A 25,879-nucleotide genomic window follows, 5' to 3' on the forward strand; every position below is an offset into this window, starting at 1 on the left:
CCCCTTTGTTTCTCCCCCTCTCTCACTCACACACATTTAGGGCAGGTGAACGATTTTATGACCCTGTCTTTGGTGTTCTCTTACATTCAGCTCATCAGAGACACTGTTTCAGTATCATATTCCTCAAGGTCATTAAGTTATTTCTGAAACAACTCTGCTTGCATTAGGACCTTGCTTTAGACCTTTTAATGGCTTCCTGTTGTTTGAGTCTAAGCTGAGACACTTTCCACAGAGATTCGTTATTATCTGGCCACCAGCCATCTTTCAAGCTTCATCTCTTATCACATATCCTACTTTCTATTCACACTGAAATACTGGTAAATTCTTTCATCAAGCTAAGATGTGCTGAGTACCTACTATGAGCCGGGCACTCTCCTGAGCATTGGAAACATAGCTTAAAAACAGGCAGAGCTTATATTCTAATTCCGTGAACACATCTTGCATCTTTGTGCCCTTTTGCTGTTCTCATCGAGTTCCCTCTTTGGAATACTATTGTTTTCCTTCTCACCTTAGCAAAATCCCACTTGGCCTGCTAAGTTCAGCTGAAAGGTTACCACCTATTGTAGAGCCTTCCTCCTTTCCCCACCTCCAGCAAAATTAATTGCTTTATGTTCAGGACTTAGGAAACACTGTTCTTGTTATCATTTATATCTTTGTCTCTTAATTTCCTGCTAAATTGTCAACCATGTGAGGGCCAGAACTACGTCTTACTGTAGTCTGTAGTACACAATGGATATTTAGTTAGTGGTTGATGAATTGAATTGGCTTTTGCATCAGTGATTTCTCTAGTCCTCACAATCATTGTTAGACTAGACCTTCATAGCTTCATGCTTATGTTATAGCAGCGATCTGTTGACTAATACCTCCCGTTTCTTCTTTCTGTAGTGTCACTCAGTAAACATCGAAGTTTCTTTCATATGTCAGGTACTACATTAGGCACTGGGAAAATAAAGATAAAACTGTCCCTCACCTTAAGGAACTCGTAGCCTAATGAGAGATTGACAAGTAAATCGTCCATTGCAATCTAGTACAGTAAGTGCTGTGGCAGATGTTAATATAAGATCTGTGGGCGGTACACTTTGGCCTGGTCACAGAAACCTTCCCAGAAGAGGTGATATGGTCCAACAGGGCTCGAAAGACAAGTATCGTCATTCATTATGGCTTTAGTATAGAGAATACAGTGGAAGGAGATGGGAGTCAGAAAGAACGAGAGATGAGTGAAGGAGCTTTCAGCCACTCTGTAGCAATGGGGGGTCATTTGGAAGGTTCTGAAAAGCATGACCCAATCAGATATGTAATTCAGAGAATTTTCTCTGTATAATGAGGAAAGTGGATCGGCAGGGAGGGGAATGACAGATGCGTAACTTATGCATTCTGAAAGGCCGTTGCAGTCATCTAGGCAAGAAATGATGCTTGAGCTAAAGCAATAATGGAAAGGAAGAGGTGTAGAATTTTTTAAAAAATTATCAAGGATGTAAAATTTACAACGGTGGTTTAGTGGTCAGGGGGTTGGGTGAGGATCCGGCAGTGAGGGATCCACATCTAGGAAAACAAGTTTCTGACTCGCAGTGGTGGAGATAATAACACTGTTCACCAAGACCTAGAAATATAGGAGGATCGGGGTAGGAGGACTAGTTTGGGTTCGGAGAAGAAGGCTGAGAGCATTTAAGTGTGAGATGACCAGTAGGTAGTTGGAAATGTGGCTCTGGTCAGGAGTGGGAACTAACCGGCAATGCCGATCTTGCATTGGCAAAAAGATGGCGCTCGAAGCCCTGGGATAGAATAGTTACCCATTTGTTAACCCAACAATATTTACTGGCCATCCACCATGTCATATGCTAGGCACTAGGGACCCCAGCAGTGAACGACACAGAGGTATGGTCCCTCGTGTCATGGAGTTTCTCTTTTAGTGAAGGTTGAAAAACCTTAAATACCATTGTTCAGAGAACTTTATTATAGTTGAGGTAAGCGCCGATGTAACAGAAAGATCCAACTTAGCCTAAGAGACTAAGCAGGTGTCCATGAGGACCTGATGTTCAAACTAGTACTAAGGATGAAAAGGTAAGTTGAGAAGGGTTTTGAGGCGAAGGAGAGCCTGACTTCTTTAAGGAATAGATGAGTGGAACATGGTCAGAAGGAAGGACTGAAATGAGGCTGGAAGTATAGGCAGGACCCCAAAAGCGCAACTCCGTACAGGCCAAGAAGAGAATTTTGGATTTTGTCTTAAGAGCAGTAGGGAAACATATAGTAGTTTTGAGCAGGGAATGACATGATGGACGCGTTGAAAGTATTTCTCTGGCTGTTGTGCCATGAATGGATTTAAAGGGATAAGATGCTGTTGTAGTAATCTAAGCAAAGAAAACGCGAGAAGAGAAAAACAACTGAGAAATAGTAAGGGAGAATCAAGGGAGAAACTCTCAAAGACAGTCTGGAATGAAAGGTAAGAAGAAAACTGGAAGAGTACGTCATGGAAGCCTGAGGAAGAATTAATGTCAGCAAAATAGAGTAGGGACCCGTGGGTCAAAGAAGAACCGTAAAGTAGCCATTGGGTTGAGCAGTGGAAGGGCCATTGATGCTCTCAGAGCAGGTCTGTGGCATGGACAGAAGAAACCCAAATAGAGTGAGGTAAAGGATAAATGGGGGGTGAGAAAGTAGTGTCAAGCGGTGTGGACAACTTCTTCAGGAATTCTAGGTTTGAAGAAAGGGAGGAAGGGCAATGTAAGGTGTCAGGGTGTTCATAATTTAAATTTTTTTATTTTAAAAAAAGTAGGTAATATATGCATGTGATCTATAAAAGGCCTTGTCCTGAAAATAAATCTTCCACCCCTGTGACCTTAGTCTCCAGCATCTCAACTTTTAGTAATTTATCATATCTTCTAGAGATCCCTTCCCTGTTTAAGCATTTATATCTCAAAGGAGATTCGGTTTAATTTTGCTTTTTAAAAATGAGGGAGGTTTAAATGCTGGTGAGAACCAGAGAGGGAGAAATTGAAGAGACGAGCGAGGAGGGTAATTGATGGAGGAAGGCCATCTCTTCCGTCGCATCTGCATCCACCTTCTCCAGTCACATGTCCATGGGAGGGTGGGGAATAGGGAAGTTTTGCTTGGTAGTTGGTTTTCTTTCTGCATTAGGGACAGTGGTCCTGTGCTTCTGAAAATTAAGGGCAGTTAGTGGGACAGGGACCTCGAACACAGCGGAGGAGGTCTGAAATAGCCAACTTGGGAATAAAAAATCTGGGGAATGGCAGGGCAGCTACTGTGTGGGTCCATGTCGGAGTTCAGTTAAATGTAGAGGATGTAAATCGAAGTAGTTAGTGCTATGTGATTTTCTTGCGCCATGTTCTTGCCACGTCACCCCTTCATACAGAAAAATTTCTGACAAAATATAGGTACTCTTCATTAACACACTTAGCTCATCAGTGAAGAACCAGAACCCCTAGGCACATTGGTGGGGACTTCCCCCTTAGTAAGCAGATATTAAGAAATATTACCCAAAGCTTTCCCTTCGAGCATCCAGGTAATAATTCTGTGTCTCTAGAACCACCAGCACACCGTGAGGCACATGCCACCAGAATATTTCATGTCCAACAATAGATCGATGTTCCTGAGAGACTGCGCTTAGGGTGGCTTGTTAAGAACTGGAATAACATAGAAATCATTAGACTAAAACTCAAGTTTTAGAGATCAGGAAAACAGAGCTCCACGAAAGCACTCATCCAGGGTCATGTTGCTCCTTCGTGTCGGTCTTGGGCCTCTAACCCAGGTCTCACAGTTCCTACTCTCCGCCAGGTACTGGCATTGGAAATCCAGTGACTTTCCAGTGATCATGTCATTGTCATGAGCTGTGCTTCCATGGAACACTGGTGTCTTAATAATCAGATTTGGGCTATTCTACCACTCATATTAAATACGATGGTTATTTTAAAACTCGTAGGAAAAATTAGCAAACGGGAAGTTTTTGTGCTTGCTTCCATTTATTGAAGATGAGAGAACAGATATTGAAAAATCATGAATTACTATCTCCAGGTTAAGTTTAACAGCTTTATTTCTTTTAAGGATTCATATAATTACCGTTGTGATTTTTATATTGCATGCATATGTTGGTAGTCATATTTTTTATTATACGTTCAGAAATATTTAGTCGAAGCCTAAGATGTAGTAGGCGGTTGTGCTTGGTTCTGGGCTACAAAGGATAAGATTCCATTCCTCCCTACACATGACTTACAGTTTAGATTAGAAATAGGAACGCAAAGGGGCCAGCAGTGAACAGTCCTCCCTTATCAAGAGAGGCAGGAAAGACTTCGAGCTGAATTAAAGATGAGTAGGTTTTTCTACATGTAAAAAAAGATGAGACTGAAATAAGCAAGTGTTCACTAGGAAAAGAGAAGAGACCATTCTGTTTAGAGAGAACTTTGTGCCAAAGCAGCAGAAAGGTGTGAAAAAGCCTGTCGTGTTGCAGGGCCAACCGTGGCCCTCTGTGGCCAGAGGGCTGTGAGTGATGGGGCCACCATGGAAGGTGGAGGCAGAGGCATCGCGGACCCAGTCGAGGACAGTAGAATGACTGGTACAGTGGATTTTTGTTTTTTTAAGAAAATTCTATACTTTAATAAAGAGGAGTAGATTGGTGTGTCTGGAGGCAGAGAAACCAGCCAGGAGATGAAATGCAATAATCTAGGCAAGAATTGAATTAGAATTGAAGAATTGAAGATCTGAAGTAACTGTAGGTAACAGATTGGCTGGAACGAGTATCTTGAAAAACTTGACGTCGGATTGGATTGAGGAGGAGAAAAGAATCGATACTGACCCCCCCGGTTTGCGACTTGTGTGACTAGGTGGATGGGTCAGATTCCTCTCAGTGGGGACTACAGAACAGAAAAACCCATGTAGTTAGAGCAGTGCTAAGTTCCATGTGGGTGGATTGGTTTAGGCACCTGTTGGATGTCCGGCAGGCGATAGGGCACACGGGGTTGCCGATAACATTTTGGGAGTCGTCAGCATATAACTAAAGCCACCGGAGCCATGAAGTTGCCCAGGGAGAGCATTCAGAGCAGGAATTCTTAACTCGGAATCCAAATATCCTGAAATCACCCAAAATATTATATATGTAACTTCCACTAGGTAAAGGTCCATAGCTTTCTTCAGATTCTCAGAAGGGACAAACACTTGTTTCGTGTGAAAAGGGGCCAAGGACAGAGCCCTTAGGATCTGCATTGTTTTTAAGTGATGGACTGGGGTCAGGGTCTCGGCCAAGAAGGCAGAAGAAGAACAAGGATATAGAGAGAAGCGTGGTGTCAGGCCTGAGGAGTGGTCAAGTCAGATGACTCAAGAGTCACTGGCTTGGCAATTAGGAAATTGGTAAAATTGTTCCTGATAAACAAGATGGAATTAAACACCATGATTTCTAAGAACCCGATAAACAAGATGGAATAAAACACCATGATTTCTAAGAACCATTGTTCTGCGGTAAAGCGCAGATGCCTTAGTCAGGTGTTCAAGGCTGTGTGTGATTTGCTCTTGCCTTGCTATTGCGGTTTTCTCTCTCACTTCAGTATCGGAACTTCAAAGCTAGCTGAATCCATCTCTTCGCTGTTTTCTAGGTATTTCATGCAAATCTCAGCTCCAGGCTTTGCTCGTGGTTTCCATCCTGCCTGCCCGTTCCCTACGCAACAAATCCTATCAGCCTTTCCTAGTGAAGTTCGTTCTGCCGCCTCTGTGCCCTTTTCTGATTGACCTAGATTTATTTCCCTCTATGTTCTAGTGGTATTTGTTATCTTGTTTCGGCATTTAAAATTGTACTGTCTTGCATTGCTACTTAGTTTATATATTACTGCCCTCTTTCCCAGTGAGATTTTACTCCTAAAGGCTAGTATTAGAATTACCTTACATTTCATCACACCCTCTGCTGACTGAACTTTCATATACTTATTATAGATAATAAATGGTTGAATTAGTTTAACCTAAGGCAAACATAGTGGGGGAAAATGTCTATTGAAAAACTCATATGATGCATTTCAAGTTATACTGGAGTAATTTATGGGTCATTTTTATGACTGTACTCCATTTCTGTGAGTAATCAAGAGTTGATTGCATATCAGAATAAGATACTGATATAATATATGAGGTTTATGAACTTGTTGGCTTTTATTTGGAATTTTAGGATATCGAATTAGGATATTGAATTTGTTTCTTAAGTCAAACTTTTTTCCATTTAAAATTATTTTTCAAAATGGAAATGCCATTTTTGGATTTTAAAAGTAAAATACGGGTATGAAATAAAAGACTTCTACAAAGTAGAAATAAAACATTACTAATATTTCTATACTGTTTTGCCACATGTTTTATAAGCATCTTTACCATCCAAAAATTAAGTGGGTATCAATGTGATTAAATCCAAACTTAGTCACTAAAAATGGAAGTGACTCATCATTAGTCAGTACATTATTTTGGAAGCAAACGTTAATGCGTGGTGTTTTAGGTTTGCTGAATGTTAATTTGGCTTGATCATCTGACTTGAAGCCAGTGTTCCTGTTTCTTTCATTGTTTGCTGGCAACTTTTGACATAACTCAGGACAATAGTAGGAAATATTGTGGCCTAAAAATAAAAGAGCAAGGGTGCATTCATTGCTTTATTCTGGAGTCAGAAAATTTTAAAATTTTTCTAATTAAGGGAAGTAGACATGTAAAATACTGCCAAGTGGATCTCCTTATTGTTGGGCAGACATCTGCTAACAACAGTCTCAAATTGTAGTAGTTACCTGATGGGGGAGAAGTCCACATTTCATCGTAGTGAGCCAGTTTGACTAACACGTAGACACATGTGTAGGCTTTTTTCCCCTGGAATCACAGTAGATATTTCTTTGGAAGTACAGTTTTTGTGCATATCCTCACACTACAGTTTAACCATTTTTTTTTAACAGAGAAAACTCATTTTGATCATTTTTATAAAGAAACAAAGTTCTTTTAATTGACAAGCATTACTGTTTATTGAATAGAAATATAATAAAACATTGAGATGCAGACAGTGGGGGAAGAGCTCACTCACTAACTGGGTGACATACTCCTGTCCTGCAAAGCTGGCTCAGTGCTCTTCAGCCCAGTCTGTGCCGCTCAGCGCGGCCCTAGGCCTTACGGGTCACGTGGCATTCAGTATGAATGCTAAAACAGCTATCATGGACATCCTTACTTTACAGTAAAAACTTTATTAAAATTTTCAGGGAAAAGCACATGTATCCCAGTTAAGCTTTTCATCAATATCTATGAATTAAAATGGTAACTAAAAACTATAGAATGCAGCTTAATCACTTCCATATTTCAAAAGGCATTTACCTGAGGGCACATGGTGTATGTTAGTTATTCTAGAAGATAAAGAAAAAAATTGATTTTACTTCAAAAGATTTTTTATTATACACTCTTGACTACCTTTTTAAAGAGAAACTTAAAATGGCATGGCCTAACTTTAGGGAAGAAAAATCTAGTCGAATCACTGGGCTAGGAAGACAGGATTCCAGGTACCATGGTGGCCAGCAGCAGTTGAGGGGTAAATCAAAATATTTGATCCTTGGTGGCTTGAATGCCTGCTACTTAATCCAGTCATGATTGAGTCTAAATAAGGTAAGAATTCTCTGGGATCACGCTGTCCGATAGAAATGTAATAGGATCTACAGATGTATAATTTTAAATTTTCTAGTAACCACATTAAAGTAAAAAGAAACAAGTGAAAATGTTTTCAGTGACATATTCAATCTAGTAAATCCAAACTCTTATTTCAACAGTATTTTTTCAAAAGTTAAATTTTTTTGTGCCAAGTCTGAAATTCAGGCACATTACACTTAAAGCATATCTAAATTTGGACTAGCCGCATTTCAGATGCCTAGTGGCCACCTGTGGCTGCAAATGACTGTATTGCACAATGTATCTCTAGAGCATCTAGGGAGTGTGTGCCCATGACATTGAAAAAATAGAACTTCCTTCGTATCTAGTGTAAATATTAAAGGATGCCTGCATCTTTGGTGGCCAAGTAAGCCACTAACCCAGGTCGTAAATTGTTGGTTTTGGGACTCCCTGTTTGCATGATCAAGATAAGTACTTTTTTGTGTAACTCATTCACCATTTGGTAAAATCTTCGTGCATTTCAGTACTTTTACCTTTCCGTAGGCGCAACTCTTTTGCTTGTGGTCAGGCATGTTCTGCCACATCTAAATTCTAAATTCTATATATATTTTATGCAATATAAATCAAAAGTTTCATTTTTTTATTTGTATTCCATCTGCTAGAAATCTGACTATATCTTCTGAACTTTATTAAGAAAAGTAATAATGGATACCTTCCTCTTTACAATATTATTTTAAATAATTGGGACTGTCATAATCTGATTTGCATTTTCTTTTATATTTTAAGGATATGGAATATTATCTTGTAAAATGGAAAGGATGGCCAGATTCTACAAATACTTGGGAACCTTTGCAGAATCTCAAGTGCCCATTACTACTTCAGCAGTTCTCTAATGACAAGCATATTTATCTATCTCAGGTAAAGAAAGGCAAAGCAATAACTCTCAAAAACAATAACAAAGCATTGAAGCCTGCCATTGCTGAATACATTGTAAAGAAGGCTAAACAAAGGATAGCTCTGCAGAGATGGCAAGATGAACTCAACAGAAGAAAAAACCATAAAGGAATGATTTTTGTTGAAAATACTGTTGACTTAGAGGGCCCACCTTCAGACTTCTGCTACATTAATGAATACAAACCCACTCCCGGAATCAGCCTAGTGAACGAAGCCACCTTTGGTTGTTCGTGCACAGATTGCTTCTTTGAGAAATGTTGTCCCGCTGAAGCTGGAGTTCTTTTGGCTTATAACAAAAGCCAGCAGATTAAAATCCCACCCGGTACCCCCATTTATGAGTGCAACTCAAGATGTCAGTGTGGACCCGATTGTCCCAATAGGATTGTACAAAAAGGCACACAGTATTCACTTTGCATCTTTCGAACTAGCAATGGCTGTGGCTGGGGTGTAAAAACCCTTGTGAAGATTAAAAGGATGAGTTTTGTCATGGAGTATGTTGGGGAGGTACGTTCCACTTACCACAGCAAATAATGTGCAAGAATGGTTTATGCTTTTCAACTCACAAATATTTTGTACATTTGATATCATTTGAAAATATGTAGAAATTCTAGGTTTGAGAGAAGGGTTCACTAGCATAGACATATAAACTCGAAACAACATATATACTGACAAACGAAATAGTCATCTTTCAACAAACACCCATTTATATATAGTTAATGAAACCGGCATTTGTAAATTTAAAGATATGACAGTTTTTACACAAAATCTCTAAGAAGAAAATCAGATCTAAAAACACATGCCTTTAGAGCATATGTGCTCGTAAATTTAGGTCGTTACATTGTTATATCCTACAGAGAGCTATAGGTTTGTAGCCTTTTGCACATTGTAGTTAATTGGGATGAAAGAAGCACATGGTTTCAATTCGAGTTACCAAATTCAAGTTGAATTCGAACAGTCATGATGCTTTTGCACCATCTTTTCTCCTTTGCGTCCCTCTTTCAGTTTAGCGCTTTTAGAGTTGTTTGTGAATGTTTCTGATGACTCTTTAATTTCTTTTTAAACATTTGTAGGCATTAATATATGAATAGATTTCTGGATGAGTGTTTCTTCAGTTCAGCAATAGCTATATAATAGACTATAGTTTTTCTTTTTAGGTAATCACAAGTGAAGAAGCCGAAAGACGGGGCCAGTTATATGACCACAGAGGGATCACGTATCTCTTTGATTTGGACTATGAATCTGATGAGTTCACAGTGGATGCAGCTCGATACGGAAATGTGTCTCATTTTGTGAATCACAGTGTAAGAAATACCTAAAGTATAGACAGGCATAATTAGTACTATGTTTAATGATTTTCCATAGTTGAGGAAATGATTATCTTTAAACTATGCGCCCTTTTAATATTTCCAAAGGTTTTAGTACGAGGACCTCTTCCGTTTAAGTCACGGTGTCATTGCTCTAGCTGGACAGTCTGTTGAGGTGCCCACCATATACCGTGCGTTGTGCAAGAGTCTTTACCTATGTTACTTCATTTAAATTTTCCAGCAACTTTTAAAATAGGTATTATACTTATGTAGAGGGAGGAATTAACGAGCACAGGAGTTAAGCAGTAGAAAATAGAAATTTAAGAAACACACAACTTTATAGGTTCCTTACAGAAGTTAACACAGCTAAATTTTAGGAAACACAACTAAAGATAGCTATATTCTCCGAAAATGTAAACGTTACATTTTTATAAAATTTAAGAATTTGTAGAGTATTGAAGTGTACTTAGGGTTATTTTTCTAAACTATAAGTTAGCATTCTTCATTTGTGTTTGAGAAGGATTTAGAATACAGCTGGAACCTTAAGTCTAGAATCTTATCCTCTAAAAACTAGTGTCCAAAATAAGTGAGGTTTACAGTTATTGGTGCCTACCAGGTCCCAGGTAGGTTACACAGTGTTAGGTTTGTGAGATTGACATCGTCTCCATTTTATAGATTCCAACTAAATGTGTCTTAGAGAGTAAGTTACATAGCTGACCATATGAGGAAGTAGACCATGTTAAACTTTTGATAGATTTTGTACCAAGAAACTAATTTATGATTAGTAGTGAAATGTCAGAGACTTTCTGACTGCCTTATTCGTTTTCTGATTTAAACTTTTACTTTAATTTTTTCTTAATAATTGGAGATACTTTCAAAATATATGTATTATATTCAAGGACAATTAAACACTTATTTTGATTTCTTAATATGACTCACTGGATCATTCTTCTTGCATATTCCAGAATTTAGAGTTCTCAACATGTCAGACAATTCCAAACAAAAGTTTAAGCCATGAAACTCCATACAATATGAAATTTGAATTCTACAGTTCTACAACTTGATTTTTTAAATGTACTTGTTCTAATTCTTTAAATAGCCTTATTGAAATATTTACAAGTGAAATGATAATGTTATCTGGGATTTACAGTAAATTTATCTAGAAAAATTAAAAAGTCAGGACTAGCTGGAAAAAGATTGGCAAATACGTTAACTGTTGTTGAAGCTGCTTAGTACATTCATGTGGATTTATTTTATTATTTTCTCGAGTTTTATGTATGTCTGAAATTTCCCATAAGTGAAAACAGCATTTTTAAATGTGCATGCCTCAGAGACCTCTAAATAATCAACTCAATTTCCAGTACATTTTAAAAGCTAATACTCTGGGAAATTAAAGATTTTATATGGCATGTTCACGTCGTTTTTACTTAAATGGGTTCTAATGTTCTTTTTTAGTGTGACCCAAATCTTCAGGTGTTCAATGTTTTCATTGATAACCTTGATACTCGTCTTCCCCGAATAGCATTATTTTCCACAAGAACCATAAACGCTGGAGAAGAGCTCACTTTTGATTATCAAATGAAAGGTATGGTTTTCAAGTACAGTTCCTTGTGTTAAGTTGTTTCAGCATGAAGAATCTGTTCAAGAGTAGGAAAAGACCGTAGATCATCTGAACAAACTAATATTAAAGATGAAAAAAATGAGGGTATTGAAGTTTGTCCTTTTACTCAAGGTCTCAAAGCTGATGTGGGGGGCCAAAACTAGAGCCCGGGTCTGCCTGACCTTGGGCTGAGTAAAGTTCCTTCTCGTGCATCACGTTGACAGCTCCTTTTTTCAGAACTTCCATTATGGGAGCTTATTTATTATAACATCTTTTCTCAATATTACTTGTATTTTAAAAATTCCTAGTAGAGATTCAGAAAGTAGGCTTTCTGAATCTCTACTAGGAATTGACTATTCAAAAGTTATACAATATGTTAATTTGTAATTCGTGTTTCAGACTCTTGGCCAAACGCATTAAAATGTGAAAATGTGATTTATATCACATATGAACTTATTTCAATTTGGCTTTTTTAAAAAGCACATTTAGTTCTATTTGCTTTATGGTGACAGTATGTTGTCTTTCCTTTGTTTTTGTAAGTAGGATGCCCTTAACATATTGTTACTACTCGACCTCGCTTTATGGCTCTTAAATAATGAATGAAATTGATGATTATATATTGGATTTTCCCAGCGAGTTTCATTTCAGAAATCCATTCTCATAAATACGGGCTAATAACATACACTTTACCTTTTATTAGCCCACATAATCCCTTCAAGACAATTCACATTTATTTAAAGCTGATAGAAAATTTGAAACTCATTCTGAGTTGTCTTAACTCTTTCTCCTGTATTTCTTTTTCTACATATTCAGGTTCTGGAGATATATCTTCAGATTCTATTGACTACAGCCCAGCCAAAAAGAGAGTCAGAACTGTGTGTAAATGTGGAGCTGTGACTTGCAGAGGTTACCTCAACTGAATTTTCAGGAAATAGAGCTGAGGACAATTGTAGTTTTGTTTTTTTCCTAATGTTACCATTTTTAAAAATAAGTATTCGGGACTTCACATTATCAAAGTTATACAATATGTTAATTTATAATTCATGTTTCAGACTCTTGGCCAAACGCATTACTGATCCTTCTAAAGAGAAGAACACAGGGTCACATAGACTAATTTGAATGATACCTAAGTAGTGGTTAGATACCAAACAAAGGGGAACTATTTAGAAATCAGCATATACACACCCAAGTGTGTGAACAGAGAAATGCCTCCTTCAGTGTTTAAGTGTTAAAATGATAATGTCACAATCGCTAAGATCAAACATTCAGCTTGCCAAACACCTTGAATTTAGAGAAATGGTTAATTCAGTTTGGGCAAGTCAAATATACAAAGGTCTATTTTTGCTATTGTCATTCCTGTTTCCCTATTTATTACTGTAAATTATACTCTGCTACTTTTTTCATTAAAATAGCAGGGTCTTAGTGATACAGAAATTGGAGGTCTAACATGTGAAAAAAATTTTAATTATAGCTTGATTTCACATTTGAAGCAATTTAGACGATTATGAGAGGTGTATGTCTGAACCAGTAATTCTCAAAGGTTTTTAATCCTGTAGAAGAAAAATCTCCAAAACACTCAAATTCTAGAATGTCCAGCCACTACGCCTCTTGGGAATGACACAGCAGTGGAACCAGGCGCAGACATGGGCGCTCTCGGGGCCCCTTTTGAGTGTGAATTAGGAGATAGATCCGTGGAAAGCACCTCCGGTGCAAGACGCACAGAAGACGGCCCCAGGGCGGCTGTGCCTCACATGACACTTTACACAACACTGACAGAGCATCTCCTAATTTCAGGCAGTTTTAACACGTCCTTTCCACCAAATTATTTTTATATTTCCTGCAGCTCTTCTTAAAAAAAAAAGTCTATATTTTGAACTGATACTTATTTTATACATTTTTTTAATGTGCTAAAACTAAACTTGGCCAAAGTGTGTGCCTGAATTATGAGACCATTTATTACTTGAACTATGAAGACCGAGATGGAATATATTCACTGTTGATTTTGTTTGTTTGTTTTCCTGCATAGTAAAACCTCACTCGGGAACAACTATGTTTTCATCTCTTTCTGGTTCTGGGATTTCTAATCATGGTGTCCAACATAAAGGTAAATGCAGCAAACGAATCTAGCTTTCAGTTTTCCTAATTAAGTTCTACCTAAGCTCATTGCCTTAGGCTTTAGTGACCTAAAAGAAGCTTGGGTAAAATTGAACTGATTTCAGGAATGCAGCATTTCAAATATCTTCTTAATCCTTAACCTCTTTTATGGAAGCAGCTACAGTTTATTATATCAGTATTACATGACTTTGCTGTTTCTTAACATAGGATAAATTGTTTACACGTTTGGAGCCTCAGTGTCTCTCTGCTAACCAAAATTTGCAGGTGTCAAGAAAAAATGCATTTTTTAGTGCCACTTCTTATGTTTTCCTCATGAAAAAAAGTCGGTGGAATCAAGTGAGCGCGCGTCACTGATTGTACAGGTTGCTCCTAGTGGCCAAGCATACTTTGAATTATAATTGACACAGTTAGGTTTAAAGATGTACTTTTCACATTCTTTTTGAAATGTCAGGGTTTTTATTGTCTGTTTACTTGATCTTGTCTACTTTTTGGGTTAAAAAATGGGAAAAAACTAGAAGGCAGAAGGAAAACAGCTCTTTTCACTCAGCATGTTTTGTTTTGTCCTTATTAATAGAAATTTAATGGGCCTTTTCATTACCTCTGTTACCCTCACGTTATTAAAATGCTGAACTTAAGCAGTGAAATAATAGAAACTAGTTAGCCGAAGCTGCTGGGAGCTTTAACTATTTTAAGTTGTAAGTTGTCAGAATTTGTTCTCTCAATATAAAGCAAATGTTGAAGCATAATATTTAGGTCAAGTTTAAACTGTAAAGTAATCCACTCACTGTACAAGTTGTATAAAAACCATTGTTTTTAGTATCTCCCGAAAACAGTTGATACACAATTGGTAATCTCAGGGTTTTCCCCCATATATGCAAAATCCAGACAGCACTTATTTTTCTTAAAGTTCAACAGTTATTTAGCAAATAAATTTAGTTTGGCATTTGATTTTTCTCTTGTGGGTTAGCTTTGTTTATGAATATTTTACTGTCTTTTCCAGTAAGGCTATAAAAGGGGCAGAAAAATACCGATGTATTCCTGACTACCTGCTGTTGAGATTAACCAAAGGTTTATATACCATTCCTTTAAATGCTACTTTCCTTTTTAAAACGTTCATTGGCTGTCATCATTCACACATTTGGATATTAAAGTCTAATTTTACACTTAGCATAATGTGGATGGATACTTCTAAAATTTTTTGAGATTATTAGTTGCCAGGTACTTAAACATATTTCACTAAGTACTGCCTAGAAGTGCAAATTGATTTTAGAATTAGAACTAGTTTTCTTTGAGCGAGTCTTAGGCATTTACATGTACTCGTGCACTTCTTGTAAGTCTGAGGTTGGCACCCCACCCCTATGGTGCACGGAAGGAAGCAGGCTCAGACTGTTTGGTGACATTAACATGCCAAGCTCGCCCAGCTGGGAGGCAGTGGACAGTGCCCGACTGTTAATGTATTTAACCAACTTCAGGCAGACTTTTTTAAAAATCGGTTTCTACTATTAAACTCCTAAGTCTTGGATTCCTCTCTCAGGCAAGTGTGGCTAGCCACTTGGTTTCTGCTGTGATATATCTTGGCATTCTGAAAAGCTTTTTTTTCACTTTTCCTTTTATACTTCAGTTCTTGAAGTAACTATCGAGTAGCCACTATAACTAATGCCCGCCGTTACTCTTTTCAAGAGGCCTTAATGCGTAGTGGTTAAAAGCATGGACTCTGCCTCAGCCTCCTGATCCGTGAATGGGGACAGCACATCTACCTACCTCAGAGGTGCTGAGGATTAAAGGAGTTAATACACAGTGTGTAAAAAGCAACACTGTCACAGAGTGAGCATTGTATGTAAGTATTAGCTATGATTATTTCGTACTTCAAGTACAGAGTGTAAACCTACACTGGTTTCGAAGTATAGGTTTATACAGTTTGCCCTTGAACAACACGGGCGTGAACTGCAGGAGTTCGTGCATAAGTTTGAACCCATGTTCAAGGGTCACTCTGTTTTCCACATGCAGTATGTGGAAGACCAGCTGAATTCACACACGTGTTTTTGACTGCATGGGTGGTGGGGGCCCCTCACTCCGCAGTGTTCAGGGGTCACTGTGTCAGCCTGTACTTTAACATCTTTGGTGATCACCGTAAGTCTTTTGCTCAAAAGTCTGTTCTGGTACCCAGCCCTTAAATTCCTTCAGCCAGACTCACATATAAAACAATGGAAATGTGGCAGTATGTGATCTTAAATTGATGGTGTGATTGTGAAACACTAATAATATCTTCGGAAGGATGTTTACAGGCATGTTTTGAACACTGCCTTGGATCATAAGCTGTACTATTAAGATGAACTCTTAAGTGTCAGTCAATATACAAATGTATAGTTACATTTGATTATATGATTTGTGATGAAGTATAACTTATTTTTAGAGCTATAAAATATGAAGTCTCTGGGTTTCTGGGCCCATTTTAGTTATGACCAGATACTCAGCCAGTGATTTGCAGTACCTACTACTTCTCTCCAGTGGTTTTACGTGTTCTTTATGAACTAGTACTAAGAGGGGAGACGGGCCAAATGGAATGAAAGTGACTAATCCTGCCGTCCCACTGAGTCTGTGGAGTGTATTCCATCCAGAGCAAAGGCAGCATCTGAGCTAGAGAACAGGGGTCAGCGCTCCCGTAAAACTCCTTGTATCCTTCCCTACGTTCCTTTGCCCCAGGTACCTTGCTGTTGCTCAGACCAATCTCTGTGTACATATTAATAAAACTTGCTGTTGGTAATTTAGGGCAGAGACACTTTCCTAGAATTGTGACTCAACATGTTCTCAGAGAGCAGTGAGAAATGAGTTGCACCAGGCTCTTACCTCAGCCCTGTCCCTTAGCTATGTCATCCCTCTTGCACCAGGTTCTTAAGTAAAATGTGAACTCTGGTTTTCACTGTCATTTTTCCTTCATGTAAATGAACAGAGGCGACTGTCCTCTTCCCAGCATCTGGGAGTGGGACGTTCCCGTCTGGAGAAACCAGAGGGCTGGCTGCCCGGGTCATCGGGTCATCGTGGCATTGCTGCTTTTGAATACCCTATTTGTTTTCCTCTAAGGCTTGTCCTGTGGATCCAGTACTCAATGTTGATGTAATTCCCTTGCGGCAGGGTGATAATGCAATATCATTGCTACTTTGATGTGCAAATTGTGTTCTAGAGACTCCACTTGTTTTAAGTGAAATCTCTGCTTTTGCACTTTACAAAATGTCAGCATACCAAAGTGTTTATTAATGTTAATGAAATTTTATTAAATCCACATATATAACTATGCAAAAGCATAACCCATTGATGAACTTTAGGAGAGTTAGCTGACTCAAAGAAACTTATACTTTTGCCATTTAATTATTTTCTTTTAGGTTCTAATTTTTCTAGTTTTAATTTTACCACTATCTTCACACCAACATTCTTAAGCAGTGTAACATCCTCTGAGGTAAGCAGGGGGCTTACTTTTCCTGTGGCCATCAGTTTGATAGGCCCAAGTTTATTCTTTCAAGTTGAGGTACTTTTATGACCCAAGATATGCCTATCTTGGTGAATGTGCCACGTGCATTTGCAAAGCGTGTATTTTGCTGTTGTTGGCTGGAGTGTCAGATCCGGCTGGTTGATGGGTGCTGCTCAGCTCCTCTGTATCCTTGCTGATTTTCTAGAAACTCATTCTGTTACTGAAAGAGCAGTGTTAAAGTCCCCAGCTGTAATCACGCGTTAGTCTGTCTTTCTCCTTTCAGCTGCTTGTGCTTTGCACAGGCATACTTCATTTCATGGCTCTTTGCAGATAGTGCGTTTTCATCAACATCAAGGCAAGACCCTCCACCAGGAAAAGGATTACAACTTGCTGAAGGCTCAGATGATGGTTAGCATTTTTTTAGCAATAAAATATTTTTAAATTAAGGAATGTACATTTTTTTTTTTTTAGATATAGTACTGCTGCACACTTAATAGACTACATATAGTGTAAACATAACTTTTATTTGCCCTGAGAAACCACAGAATTCATGTGACTCGCTTTCCTGCAGCGGTCTGGAACCAAGCCTGCAGTATCGCCCAGCTATGCCTGCATGTTTTGAAGCTGCTGTTAAGTCCATGCACATTTAAGATTGTCTTGGGGAACTACGCCTTTTATAGCCACTCCAGCTTTCTTTTAAGTAGCATTTACATGGTGTTATCTTCCATCCTTTCACCAACATTTACCATGTGAGGTGAGTTTCTTATAGATAGCATGTAGTTGGGTTATATTTTATTTTTGCTTTCTTTTCATTGGTGTGTTTAGACCATTTTCATTTAATGTAATTGTTTTTTGATTTAGTTCTATCTTTTTGTTCCTCTGCTTCCCCTTGACTGACTTCTTTTAGGTTATATAAGTATTTTTGAGTGTTCCGTTTTAATTTACTATGATTGGGGCTATTACCTTTTTGTATAGGTTTGTTGGTGGCTCTAGAATGAAGAGTTTTTAATTCTTAAGTATCTAAGAGTGAGCTTTTTCTTTTTTCAACTACTATACTCTCACCTGTTGCCAGCTTCTCATACAAATGTCGTAAATGCTCTCGTTTAGGTAGCTCAGCTTCTGGAGTTGAGGGAATTTCAAAATCGGAGGAGCTCTGTGAATCAGCATTGGCGCTAAGATTTTGCGGCCTTTTTTCCTGAGGTATGTGTTTCCCACTGCTGAGAACAGTTGGTTTTCCAACACTAGGAACTATATTTGCATCTTGATCTCTGCTTTTCAAATCAGAGTAAGTGTCCTTTGGGCAAAGTACATGTTGTTCCATCTGAGAAGGAATATTCTCTTTGATTCTTGGTTTACAACCACCTTTGTTCAAGGAGGTGATAGCCACATTGTTTCTCTCTTGGGAAGATAACAAGATAGTGTCAGATTGGCTGTCCCAGCCTTGACTTCCTTGTTCGGAGATGTGTGTGGACTGAGAGGAATTCTGGGAAGAGATGTGAGTTGACTCCCCATCAGAGTCACTGAAAAGCTTTGGTGACTGAGAGCCCCTTGCCTCTGTAGAGGAAGGGAAGTTTTCTAAACCATCATCTGTGATGTCGTCATTCCTCTTAAAGAATACCTCCCACTGCGGTACTTCCGCTTCAGCCTTTTGCTGATGTGTGACAGGACCAGGATCCCCTTGAGATGAGGCTGGGATTTGTAATTCTTCCTCGCTTTCACTGTTGGATTCTTCACAGTCTATAAAGTTCGTGCAAAGAGAGGTTTGCGTGCTCTCTACTTTGAAGCATCCTGTGGTTTGAATCAGTTTTTCAGGCTGGTTCTGTGATACTGCAGTCATTGGAAATACCTCAGGGTGAAGAGTTTGCTGGTTTGGAACCTTGTGCCTTAAAGGTACTGGCAGAGGATCGTCAAAGAGGTCATCTTCCTCCTCCTCTGGGGGACAAACAAAACGGGTTTATAAGAAACAATGCAAAGGGAGCCAATTTATGCTTTTAATTAAAAATCCAGTCTGTAGCATCGAGCTACATTTTTAATTCATGGAATTGCAGATAATAGGGAGTTACTCTTTTTCCAAGAGAAATTAAGAGGCCCTTTATTCTTGGGGTATTCTGAACAATTTAACTACCATTCTTTGACTTCTTATATCAGAAAGTGAGTTGAGAATCTATATCTATGTTCCTCAGATAAGGCCACAACACCTGCATCCGTGGTTCTCAAACCTGGTTGGTCACTTGCACTGTCTGGAGAGCTTTGTATCTCATTCCAGACCTGTGGAATCCTTTAAGATGGGACCCGGTATTTGATTTGAGCTTTAAGTTCTGCAGCTGATTCTGTTCATAGCCAGGTTTGTGAACTTCCAGACTAGAAGAGAGGTTTGCAAATACCAGATGCTCAACAAGTTGGTTGATTTAATATAAAGACAATGGTTAATTTTTTTCTAAAGTTCTCCCTCTATAAACATTTTGCTATCCACTTTGTGCTTGTTATGAGCTGAATGTTGGTGTCTCCCCAAAACTCACAATTTGAAGCTCTGTACCCCATGTGACGGTATTTGGAGGTGGGACCCACATGATGGGATTAATTAAAAAAAGGAAGACGGACCCTTTCTCATGCTCACGCACTGAGGAAAAGCCTGTGCCCACGGCGAGAAGGCGGCTGCTTACGAGCCCGGACGCAGGCCCGCACCCAGAACCGACCTGCCGGTCTCCAGAACCGAGCAGCCAGTGCTTGTGTGTCAGCCACCTAATCGGTGGTACGGGCTCCAGAAGCCTGGGCGGGCTAGCGCACGAGGCTGTGCGAGATAACCGGGGGAACACGCACAGACGAAATACTACATGGCCACATCTAGTGTCAAGAACTAAGTCAACAAAGTTCACTTTTTTTTTTTTTAAGCCATATTAGCATAGAGTGAGCCCCGTCCACCTAAATTCTTAAAATGAGGAGAACTTACTTGGAGAATGAAATTCTTATAACTTAAGAGATTTACATATGTTAAAATGATACGGCACGGAACTCGGGGGAAGCAAATATTTTCCTGCCCTCTCCCGGCACCTAACCTAAGGAGGACGTTAAATGCTCGCCAGACTGCTGTGTATGGCAACTCACTGTTCTAGTGCTGAATCTCGTGTTAACTTACAGTTACCTCCTTCTTAAAAAGGTAACTTTTCCCACTACATTTTTTTAAAGCTGCTAAAAAAGTAGACCCTAGAGACCATTATCCAGCTCCCATTTACCTATGAGGAGACAGGCCCGGAGAAGGTGTGCGACAATGCACAGGTCAAAAAACTGCATAGGCAGAGCCAGGAATCATGCTCAGTTCTTAAAGTCCCGTGTTCTGTTATGATTTATAATTGTTTAAACGAGCAATTACTTATCCTCTTCTAAAGGACTTCAGCTGGCTGAGTTGTTTAGCTGCTATATTTGGAATCATCATAGTCTCCAAGACACGGCTTTATTCTAAGCCACGGATTGATTACACATTCGTTTTAGGTCTTCTACTAGTGTGCCAGACTGATCTATGAAACGTGTTTGTATCAGCTCTAAGGTGGACAGTTTCCTGTCCCTCTGGATCCGTGATTACACCTGCGTCATGTGTGCTTCAACTGTAAAATAATCTGTCAGAACAATTTCACATTAACTCACCTTTGTGTATCTGAAAAAACAAGTAGTTTCTCTACTGTTTTAAGGTTATCCTGACATTATGTATTTTTATTAACTAAAAATTTTAAATTTCTTTATATGAAAATGGAAAGACATAACTCAGAAAATATCACAATAAACATGAGAGTGTTGAAATCATTAGTGTTTACAAACTTATGAACACACCTAAACCCCATAGAAAAAGAGGGGGACAAATGTCATAATTCATTGATACTTCCACCATCATGCAATGTTGATGTCTGTATAAACTGGTATAATCCAAGACAATTTGGCAATATGCAGCAGGGACCTTAATTTCTAAAATTTAACGTATAATAATGAGAACTATGAAAGACTTATGTACAGTGTTCATCACCATATTTATAAAACTGAAAAGGCCTGAATGTATAATGACAAAGATTAAATATACCATTATCTGGTCATAATGCAAAGTACGCAGCCATTAAATTGGCATTTTTGTACCACAATTTTCCAATAAAAAGTTTAAAAGCATGTGTATAAATGTAACTACAGTCTTAGATACTCATCTGCATCCAGGACTTCTTAAACAGCCTCTGCTGTAGGCCGTGGTCCGACCCGGCACCTCCTTAGGGCCCCTCCACGCCTCTGCACACCCGACTCCACCCCCGACTGACACCTGAAGGGCTTTTGGGACGCTGCTTTTGCACTGCAGTGACTGTCATTCTCATCGGCGCCTACACAATGCTGCTTTTTAAACATTGTCAGTATCACCCCCTCTGAGTTCAGTGGTTATATAAAGGAATGGAAAAAATATAAAAATGCTAATCAAAATAATTGAGTTGTGGGGGTCTACATAACTATTTTCTAAATTATCTACAATGAGTATTACTTTTATAAGAATAGAAATTTTTAGAAATTGGTCTGTGGGAATTATTATAGTGGTTCTTATATAAAGATAAAACATCAGGATACAAAGAGCTCTATTAAAATGCTTTTTAAAAGAGGCTTAGAGAAGAGTGACTTCTGAACTTGCCCCTTAGATTCTGATTTAATACCACATGTCTCTTAACACTGATTCGCATCAACAGAGCGTGTTAAGAACTAAAGCACCTGACAGACCGGTCTGCACACTGGCAGGATCACCAGAGACCTTAAAGCACTCGCAGGACAATAGGAATCAGGAGGTTAATGACAGGAATGATCTAAGGTAAACTTGATACCTACAGTTCACAAAACCCATCTAAAGTGTCTAATGGAGACACAGGACGGTGGAAAGGTCTATACCTGTATAAATATTTTAAAAGCTATAAAAATTGCTATATTACTAAAGAATAAAATGCCTACAAAATCTAAAAGGAACAAAAAGCAAGAAAGTGGAAATAAGTGATAATTTAAAAATTCTTACTCTAGTGGCCCAATCACAAAAAAAGACATCGTGATCAATGACAGGCATCATTTGGGTAGGTACATATGGCACTTACATTCAAAATACAAAGATGGAAAAAGATACACCATGCTAACACTAATCAGAGAAGTTGGGGTGGCCATACTAATATTTAATGAAGTGGATTTCAAAGCTAAGAATATTACCAGGGAGATTTTATACATATGTATACACATACACACACACACATACATATATGCAAAATCTATTTCCTAAAGGTAAAGGGGTCAGGTCAGTTCCTCAAGAGGACACAAACGTGTATATACCCAATAACAGTGCTCCAAACAGATGAAGCAAAAAGTGATAGAACTGCAAGAAGTAGACAATCCACAATCATAAATGGAGGTTTCAACAACTTTCTCAATAACTGATAGAAAAGTAGGCAAAACAAGTCAGCAAGGATATAGAAGACTAACATTATCAGCTAACTTGAACTGACATTTATAGAACATTGCCCAACAGCTTTAGTTTCCTCATTGGTAACACTGGGTTCATAACCCCTTGTAGGTTTATTTTGAGGCTTAGTTATAATATATGTAAAGGACCTAGCACAAGACCTGCCATCCAGTAGGTGTTTAGTAAATAGTATTATCTACGTCTTTAGTCATGGATGATAGTACAGTAACTCGCTCTGCACCAGAGCAGTGAAAATCCAGAATCCTAACCACAAAATCACAGAGCAGCAGAGCTTTGCTCAGAATCTGAAGTTCTGATTTCCACCTCAGAGCTGCTCTCTACACTTCCCTGGAAAATGAACAATGAAAGAACGTAGGAAAGTATAGAGAAAGTCCACTTGCATAAGCACTACTGACCAATCCAATGGGGAACACGGCAAGGAAAGTTCCCATTATCAGCACTGTCCAGCATCTTAAAGGAAATATTCAAGGATAACAGCACAGCCTCTCCTATGGCCTGTGCAAACCATGGGGCCTATTTCCAGAAAGCTGGGAACGCCGTTCAGTACAGGCACTTGTTTTAAACTCGTGGAGGCGATTGAACTGATTTTACAGGCAGAAGACAAAAGGCAAAGCACTTCCTGAGACCATGTAACAAGTCTTGAGTGCCAGTAGGTCCCTGGTCCACCTCGACCCAACGTGCTTTCAGCGGCCCTGCACACCCTGAGAAGTGGTCACATAGCAAACCCACCCAACTGACTCACAGGTCACTCTTACCTGAGTCCAGCGGGGCCATTCTGGCTCTCTTCAGCTTTCCAAGTGGTTTATACTTTGGCTCAATGCTTTGGGAAGATCGGCATAAAGGCTTTAAGCTGAAATGAATACGAATTTTTATTTTTCCTGCTGGGAAAGCTGCTGGGATGTAATTAAGCATCATTTAGAGAGATTATAAAAACCTGAACATGGGAGAAATCACACCACTTTTAAAGTCTGAAAAGCAGTGTTTGATCATTAAAAATCATTTCTGTATATTAATAAAGTACTAATCTGTGGGTAACTAATTGTAGGACAGGGAAAGCAACATTCTGCTCTTGCACTGCAGAAAAGCCGGTCCCTGTTCTAAAAAACTGTTAAGTAGAACAGTGACACCTTCTGGCATTCAGGAAGATACTAGCTGCTTCCCCTTCCCTACTTCATGAGGTCTACTTATCTCACCAAGTTTATCCTCATTCTAGAGGCTAAAAGCTAAGACCCAGTGAAGATAAAATACAAAAAGGCACAGAAATAAGATTGGAGGGCATCCTGCCCCTTTCAAGGGCCTCATTGCCAAGTGCTTCTGCCAGAGTCCAAAGTCTTTAGGATCATATATAACATCCCCATTACAGAAAGCCATTACGCTCCCAACCAGAAATGTGTTCACAGCCACCACCACTTTACAGCCTTACCCTGTTCTCAGGCCCAAAACTACTCTCTGGTTTGTTTTGAGGCTTAGTTATAATATATGTGAAGGATCTAGCACGAGACCTGCCATCTGGTAGGTGTTTAGTAAATAGTATTTCCCTTCTACACAAGTGCCACGCGTAGTGACTACTCACATTTCTATAACTTTATCCATTGTTGCGCCTATTGGAATGACATTTGGATACACATTTACAGGGCAGATGTAGCTCAAGAAATCTTTAATCTAGAAGAAGAAAATAGATCAGTTATCTCGATGGTGAAAAATAGGGGTGTTAGAGAAGCAGATAGAGGGGAGGCCAGGGGGAAGAGGCAGGAATATGGCTGTGGTTGTTAATGCTAGTGGCACATGAGGTTCACCTGGGGACCTCGGGAAACAGACCCAACGCTCAGGCCCCACCCCAAAGATCCTTTTAACCCTGAGCAGCAGTGGGGTCCGAGACTGTAAACATTCCATAGTAAGGACTGATTAGTGGGATTCAAAGATTTTGTTTCTTCATGGGACATTAGTTGCCCTAAGGTCAGTCACCCATATTTAACAAATCCCTTCAAGTCAGAATTTAGCTGAGCATTTAATACACAAAAATACAGGTCTTAAAATTATACTTTTTCCTCCGACAAATAACTTAGCAGCACCAAGGGAACTGCATCCTTCAGGTTGCTTGATTGTTCTAAAGGTTTATTTGAATCTAAAGGACAATTACATGCAAAATTTCATGAATACCTCGATCTTTGGCAAAGTTTGGGATGCTAAACAGGAATTCTGTCATTATTCCTCAGACTGTCTCTACAACCCAGATGAGCTTCAGCTTTGTCACTTACTAGATTTTGATGAGCTTGTGATCTCAAGTTACCTAAAGTCTCTAAATCCTAGATTCTTCATCTAAAAGTATAAATGAGATAACGCATACAAAGTGCTTAGCCCAGTACCTGGCACATGATCAAACATTCAGTAAGATCCACCGCAAAGCTGATGTACAACGCAAAGATTTTTACTCCCTTCTGCAAATGGGGAGGCTGAGGCACAAAGTAATTGTTAGTCCTCAACTTTCAAATAAAGGATCAAAAGAGGTAAGAACCCAGGAATTATCAATAACTCCGTATTAAAATGACTACCTTAATTAAGACGGGAAAAGACAGGAAGATCCATTCTTCAGATATTTTCTATCAACAGTCTCTTTTGTACTTTCAGAGGAGTGCAAATAGAAACCATTATTCACCTGCCCACAACCTGGGTCATTTGCATAATCAATCCAAAGTTGAGGCTAGTAGAAATCTGAGGCTTTTGAAAGGAATAAGGATAAAGAAAGGCCACGCCTGTGCCAGAAATGATTCACATATCCTACTCAAAGATGAAGTGGCCGCAGAGGCGAGGCACCCTCTGGCTGGTACGACTTGATGCCCTTTCGCCAGAAGCCTGCGTAGACCGCTCATTAACACGGCTGGCTCTGGTTCACGGTAGAGACGTTCTTTAGTCACCTTTATAGAACTAGCGAACACCGAACTGCTGCTCCTAGCGGAAACATGGGGTTCCTGTGCACCCCCAGTCACAGCATTCTTGGCAACCGATGTGTGTTTTGTGTGTAAAGACACCTTACTTGATCTATATCGTCGGCTCGTTAAGGTGGCACCCACGGCCAATGCGGCTGAATCAGACACGCACTTTCCCCACGAGGCCCGGCCGGGCCCTGCTGCGCTTAGGAACACTAGACAGCACTTGGCCCTGCGCTTGGGGCCCTTTTAAATGGCGAAACCGCCAAAAAGCACAACGATAGGAAAGACACGGCACTGGATAGCCGGCGGAAAGCACAACTTCGCAGCCTGAGAGCTGAGGCAGGAGGCAGCGCGCGCTCGGGGACCGGCCGGCATGCGGGACATGCGCAGCGGGAGGGACCGCGGGGTCCTCGCCCC

At 39.4% G+C, this 25,879-nt stretch overlaps 2 protein-coding genes across 7 annotated transcripts in view; one reads left to right on the forward strand and one right to left on the reverse strand.

Annotated features, from left to right (window-relative positions):
* SUV39H2 (suppressor of variegation 3-9 homolog 2) overlaps positions 1-14,751 on the forward strand; it is a 27,401-nt gene extending 12,650 nt beyond the window's left edge. For 2 of the 3 annotated variants that reach the window (XM_015585660.2, XM_025043431.1), the window contains 4 exons: positions 8,398-9,069; positions 9,720-9,866; positions 11,325-11,454; positions 12,283-14,751. In XM_015585660.2, coding sequence (XP_015441146.1) covers positions 8,401-9,069; positions 9,720-9,866; positions 11,325-11,454; positions 12,283-12,389 — 1,053 coding nt within the window. In that variant the 5' untranslated portion in view covers positions 8,398-8,400 and the 3' untranslated portion in view covers positions 12,390-14,751. The remainder of the gene's footprint in view (positions 1-8,397; positions 9,070-9,719; positions 9,867-11,324; positions 11,455-12,282) is intronic. The other variant, XM_015585661.2, reaches the window with a different exon arrangement.
* A 2,080-nt stretch (positions 14,752-16,831) lies between these two features.
* Positions 16,832-25,879, reverse strand: part of DCLRE1C (DNA cross-link repair 1C) — a 28,046-nt gene continuing 18,998 nt past the window's right edge. For all 4 annotated transcript variants that reach the window (XM_006906977.3, XM_025043429.1, XM_025043427.1 and 1 more), the window contains 3 exons: positions 24,106-24,194; positions 23,288-23,382; positions 16,832-18,982 (listed from right to left, as the gene is read on the reverse strand). In XM_006906977.3, the coding sequence (XP_006907039.1) occupies positions 18,063-18,982; positions 23,288-23,382; positions 24,106-24,194 (1,104 nt within the window). In that variant the 3' untranslated portion in view covers positions 16,832-18,062. The remainder of the gene's footprint in view (positions 18,983-23,287; positions 23,383-24,105; positions 24,195-25,879) is intronic.

Source organism: Pteropus alecto, unplaced genomic scaffold (assembly GCF_000325575.1).
Source record: "Pteropus alecto unplaced genomic scaffold, ASM32557v1 scaffold11, whole genome shotgun sequence".
Taxonomy (NCBI): domain Eukaryota; kingdom Metazoa; phylum Chordata; class Mammalia; order Chiroptera; family Pteropodidae; genus Pteropus; species Pteropus alecto.